We start from the raw sequence: 6,122 nt of genomic DNA, 5'->3' as shown, positions 1-6,122 counted from the left end.
ATCGCTGGTCAATTTTAATCCGACTTAGGGTAGTTTTACTGTATTACCAAAAAGCCATCTTACTGCAGAGATCTTACGATCGTCTGCTTACCTCTTCTGCTCTACTCAACCACGTGGTTATCGATTCACCTGATGTCATGGTACGGAGCTCCAGTCTCATCATGTGACGTCAGGAACGCAGCCGGTATATATATGTCGACAAGGCGCGTAGGTCGGCAGTTGTTCGCTCAAACATTCAGCGTTGGTAGCGCAATCAGCGAAACGTACAATCGAATCAAAGGATATCGCCTGCTCAGAATCGTCTGCAGAGCAAGAGATGGTCGTCTGCTGAAAAACTTCGTGCCAAATTTCCCATCGGTTTTTGCAGAGACTGTTCTATTGAAAGGATTTTTCTTTCTTTGATCAAGAGAGACGAAAATTGACTCCTGCCATGTCGGTTGATTCGACTCCTCATTCTTCTCCAAGGAGTAGCACTTCAGATGCCATGCAGCAGTTAGAACTCGAGGACCACTACGATGTGATCAAGGACCTTGGATGCGGCACCTACGGGAAGGTGGTGCTTGCCGTGTGCCGCGAAACGGGCACGAGCGTTGCGCTAAAGCTTCTCCCAAAGTCGAACACCAAGCCAAAGGACTTTAACCGTGAGTTTTATTATAGCTATTATCTATCACCACACAGAGCAATCGTTGACACTTTCGATGTCTCATTTGAGACCGCCGAGAATTATGTCTTTGCTCAGGAGTACGCTCCTTTGGGAGATCTGTTCGAATCCATCACGCCCCAGATCGGACTTTCAGAAGTTGTCACCAAAAATGTCATCAGACAACTCATGTCTGCGCTGGAGTTCATGCACAGTAAAGAGTTAGTGCATCGCGATATCAAACCAGAAAACATTCTTGTGTTCGATACGTACTGTTCGAGAATAAAGCTAATGGACTTCGGGATGACCCGAAAGGTTGGCACAATGGTGAAGAAAACCAGCGGAAGTATTCCTTATACGCCCCCAGAAATCTGCGAAGCTGTCAAAAATGAGAGTTACAGTGTTGAAACTACTCACGATGTTTGGGGTGCTGCCGTGCTTATGTTCTGTACGCTTACTGGAAACTTCCCCTGGGAAAATGCTCACCGAAAAGACTCTTACTACGCCGAGTTCAGCCTTTGGCAGAAGCGAAAGACATTGAAAATTCCTTCGCAGTGGAAGCCGTTTACTCCCCGGCTGATGCGATTGTTTAGGAAAATGCTTGAGCCAAAACCGGAGCGGAGATGTTCGATTCGTGAAATTCATAAGTACATGGACGATACTTGGCTTACCAGGACCAAATCTCGGAGCAGTGACGATGACATGTATCAGCCTATGTCCCCTCGGCCGCAGGGCGACGACCGCAGCACGGAGGAGCTATCGGATATGTTAGAAAACTGTGGGATTGAAACGAAGGTTACGCGGCGATTTCGTGAGAAACGGATCCACGAATGGTTGCTCTCAACATAAACTTGATGATGGAGACACTTCAAGAAACAATTGCCAATCTCGCCATTTTGTATACGGACTGCTAAAGGTGATTCCTGCTTTGTTGATTGCCGTCATTTTTATATCACTCTTCTTTTAACGAGCATTTCGGTCGTGTCATTCGATGGTTTTGCAGACTGGTACACCCAGCTACAAAACGCTCCATTGCATTGACTCAACTATGATTTCAATGCTGCAACCTTAGAAGCTGTTGGTTCAACTATAGTTTCAATGCTGCAAGCAGTTGGTTTAACTATGGTTTCAATGCTGCAACCTTAGAAGCAGTCGGTTTAACTATGATTTCAATACTGCAACATTAGAAGCAGTATTAACTATGATTTCATTGCTGCTACCTTAAAGTTCGTTTGAATGATTTCATTAGAATTAAAAGACTAGTCTTTATGTATTCTTGATATCATTTCATTCGCATTTGCGAGGAATACGGTAAATAAAGTGTATTGATCTAATCCAGAGGCACGTGATGAACATGTGTTTCTGAAATCAATCCTAGGGCATATAAGGTCATGTAATTACATTCATACAATGCAACCAATTTGTTGAATCCATAGATTGGACAGCTGTTGAATTGAAACTGAACAAGAACGAGGTCTGTTCAGTAGTTCAGTCGCTTTCATCAACTGTTTGCAATCTTTTTAAGGGAACATTAGTACATCAGGGTGAAAGCTAAGCCTTAACAGATGTTTCGTCTAAACGTTAAAGGTTCAAGGGTCATTGAACTTAATTCTGTTTCTCCGGGGCAGTAATTGAAATCAGGGTGTTCTGGTTGGCTTATATGACATGGAGTCTTTAAAACTCACTTTTTGCAAATTTGTAAATGGGTTAAAAAGTACTGCAACAAGTTTTTTGGTAACTGCATTAGTGAGTGTACCGTATTCCTCTGCTAGTGTTAACCTTTCCACTTATGACAGCTCTAGCAGGCATGTTCAGGGATTACGTTACAGACGTAAATGTCAAAATTTGATTTGGAGCTTTGCGGATATAATGTATCGAGCCAACGTTACTAATGCACAGCGTAGGTGGAGAATCGAAACTGTAGTCTAAAGTTGTTTTTAATTCAGTTTGCGAAAGCAAAAAAATCAGATATACAACAGTGTATACAAAAATTCAACAACCTTGTACTCGCATCATCAAAAGTCGAGGGTAAGCAATATGTCGTGTGAAGATCAAAAACAATTTCATTTCTAAAGCATGTTTGCAAAAGAATTAATTGATATCCCATTGGCTACCGAAAAAAGTGAAGTTTTAGTGAAGTTACAAGATGAGAAGCCGGTGATCATGTTATAACTTGTCTCTTTATGAGTCATGACTACGACCTCTTTCGCCAGAATATTAATTTGAGGCATAAAATCGCTGAAATGTTGTATTAGAGGAATCACCACCTACTGAATGATATATCATTAATATATATTTCTCATCATGCCCTGTTTATACGAACTAAGAAATTTAGATATAGGTACAGATAATTTGTATTCATTCATTTATAAGACATATAATCATTTGTACATGTAACAGGTAATTAATGATACGCAGGTATCATACATGAAGAACTATGAAAATGTAAGCTTAGTTTAAGGTTAGCATGCGGTTGAAGCAGCAGCTTACAATGTAGTAATGCTGTAAGAAACCACTAGAGAAGGGTTATAGGCAGGAGCTAGGTGGTCAAATTGATGGTCTTTAGTTGACCATCACACACAAGGAAACGGGATCGTGTCTGATTCAGCCATGGATATATCCTCCTACAAGCGCGCATAGTTCGGTACTGTGAGATAGGAGACCCCTATCTGTGACTTTATGTAACTTAATCTGACCTAACTGGCTCCTGCTTATAGTGTCCCAGAGTGAGACTAATTATTCTATCAAACATTACCCTATGTTTTTAGCTCACTGCTAATTCGAACATTATCTCGAACCACACTAAAGAGACGTCGTACAGCTGACCCTATCACTGTAAACATCCCGTTTGGAGCGTGACAACAGCAGATATGTCCATTCAGTGAATTGGTAAATGGCGGCAGACAATGAAATATTGATGTTGATTAATGTACACCATGTTATATGAATAATAACCTTGACCCTTAGCTACCGCAATGCAATGTAAATTAAAATTGATCACATCACAGATATATGTATAGCCAATTGAAAGGTTTCTGCGATTTTGAGCGAAGAAAAGCTAATTTGACTGAAAGTTTCCTGAAAAGACACCATATGATTGTCCATATCTTTTGTGATGCAGTATGTAGTACTTCTGATTGGACCGTGCAACCGGAAGTCACCCTATTCCGCTTCCGGAGTTCTTGTATCTAACACGAATCAGATTTGTTGGGCCTGGCTTTGAAAATGGCAGAGATCAGTTTGGTTGTCTACCTCACGTGACGGTGCCGTCGAGTCTACACAGTCGTGACTTGCCTGAACAAATGAATGATTAGTTTTTCTGTGCTTGATTGCCGTTAGTGATGTTTTGTTGGTGACATAATGGATCCCTTCCTGGTAGTGATAATGAACCACACGAGAATAGATCATTGCCGGTCAATGACACTTGGATATTGTCACACAACAGATTAATTATACATTGTGGAAGGCTATAGGGGTTTTGCATCCACATTTCGCCAGCTCAAGAAAATGTTTCCGGTATCTAAATAACGTAGTGTTAAAACACACGGTGCACGAATCCATGCCACATTTATTACATAACATGCATCGGTAACTGATGGCACTAAGAACAAGACACTGTTGATTTCTCGAATAAAATATGGTTATTGTCTGCAATATCATCTGGTATGTCTTTAAGGTCAGGTTCGATCGTTCGAAATTAGAAATTAAAACTTGAATTTGAGGTTTCCACCTACGCAAAAATGTACTCTGAACAATTACACAATGATGCATTTCTTATTACCAGCGAGCCATACGCAAGCCATGTACACGAACGCATCTGACCTTTAACACTCAGTTTTGGACAGAATCGAGGTATTTTATGAACCGTGGGCCTTGCCATATTCTCCAGGTTCGACAATATTCTCAACACAATACCTTGATATTGGAAATTAGATATTGATTTGGCGTACTCGGGTAAGCTCTAGTAAACCGAGTACAAACACACGTAATTAAGCGATTTCTTAGGCACAGCTCGTATGCGTTTCCATGGAGACGTATACAAGCGTCTACGTCATCAACTCATCTGACAGTGTGTAATAAGCAAACGTGAGAGGTATTTCGTCCAGACATGCGAATTATTGGCTTGGAATGCTCGCTGGATTTTATCAGATTGTAGACATTTTTATATCGCGAGCTTGGAATAGTGGGGAGGGTATTTGTATTGCAGATTGCTGTCGATAGATACTACATATAGGCAAAGAACTCTGGTGAGTTGGTAGAGTCAATGCTTATGACGATGTTGTCGGTGAAAACCGTTTAAAAGATCGTACAGAAACGATTGTCTGGCTGGGGACGGGGACCTTGTAGGGTGAAATCAGAGAAGACGCACGGTGAAGATTGGCTGGTACTGTTCCTGCAAGCCGAGGTTTAAAACACTGGTTGGACTCGGTTAAGCACGTGTGCCATACTTAAAAAGGCGATCCTGCTGATGTTTGTCTGCAGGTGGCTGCCTGCTACTAATAAGCGATGTGCAGTACCAATTGAACCGCTGGAAATCTTGGTTGCAAAGCCCCTGGCAAAGCCACTGATAGAGAAGACTTAAAAAATGCCTTCATTCTCTTGGAATAAGCTTGACAATGTAAGATGCCACCTTTTTCATGTTGTATATATGGCCTTTAAAATTACAATGGATGGTTAAAAAAGATGATTTTCCCCGTTTCTAATGTCACCTTAACCACTTGAATACATTACTTAATTACTCATCGGAAATAACATTTCTTAATCTATTTTTTTCTGAGACTCGTACTTTGGCGTTGCTCAATGATGGGGAGCTTAATTTCCAGGCTGTTCTACCAGAGAAAAGCCGTATTCACTTGGTGAAAAAGAAAATGTACTGCCACTGCGCAGGTGAATGGTGAAGAACTGTTCCGTACATGATAGTATATAGCTGGTATTTGCCAAAGGTCACCTAAAAGAACTACCTGAGATCGCTAAAACCTAGATCTGCCTTGGCGGGGAATTTATTCCTCAACACAAGTTTAATAAACATCGCATGTGATCGTTAGTTTCCACTGCTTTTTGAGCTAAAAATATCCAACTGGAATCTATTCATAGATTCGAACCTGTCGGCAGTTTACCATCTGAATGATGTCTTCAGTGAAAAAATAGGATTTCATGGTGATTTTTCTATAGAGTGTTTAGTTTTTACCGTCAGTTCTATGTAAACAAAATGGTAACTGTGGTGAAACCTAGTGACTCGATTTATTCACCTTCTAAGTCGTTAAACTTCCACGAGAATTTGTACTCGGGTGTTTGTACTGTATATAAGGGTTGACAATTTGGTAAATAACCACCAATAGGTTTTATATGTATTTAGAGGTGATTATAGCACCCATCATTTTATATCATATATAAACTTATGAAAGTGCTTTGTGATATTAACTTGTACATTAATCAGTAATTAACTGACAATTCATTGAGGAAAATAAAACAGTATTTTCGT

At 40.5% G+C, this 6,122-nt stretch overlaps 1 protein-coding gene across 1 annotated transcript; it reads left to right on the top strand.

Moving 5' to 3' along the window:
- The first annotated feature begins 234 nt into the window (after window positions 1-234).
- LOC135486097 (serine/threonine-protein kinase SBK1-like) lies at window positions 235-6,122 on the top strand. The gene has a single exon (XM_064768610.1). It carries the CDS (start codon window positions 431-433, stop codon window positions 1,487-1,489), a length of 1,059 nt encoding a protein of 352 aa, XP_064624680.1. The 5' UTR covers window positions 235-430; the 3' UTR covers window positions 1,490-6,122.

Source organism: Lineus longissimus, chromosome 1 (genome assembly GCF_910592395.1).
Source record: "Lineus longissimus chromosome 1, tnLinLong1.2, whole genome shotgun sequence".
In the NCBI taxonomy this organism is placed as follows: Eukaryota; Metazoa; Nemertea; class Pilidiophora; order Heteronemertea; family Lineidae; genus Lineus; species Lineus longissimus.
This window is presented reverse-complemented; position numbering and strand designations above follow the sequence as displayed.

Bases quoted from the DNA above. Each gene is read 5' to 3' on its own strand.
- LOC135486097 (XM_064768610.1), top strand. From the start codon at position 431: ATGTCGGTTGATTCGACTCCTCATTCTTCTCCAAGGAGTAGCACTTCA.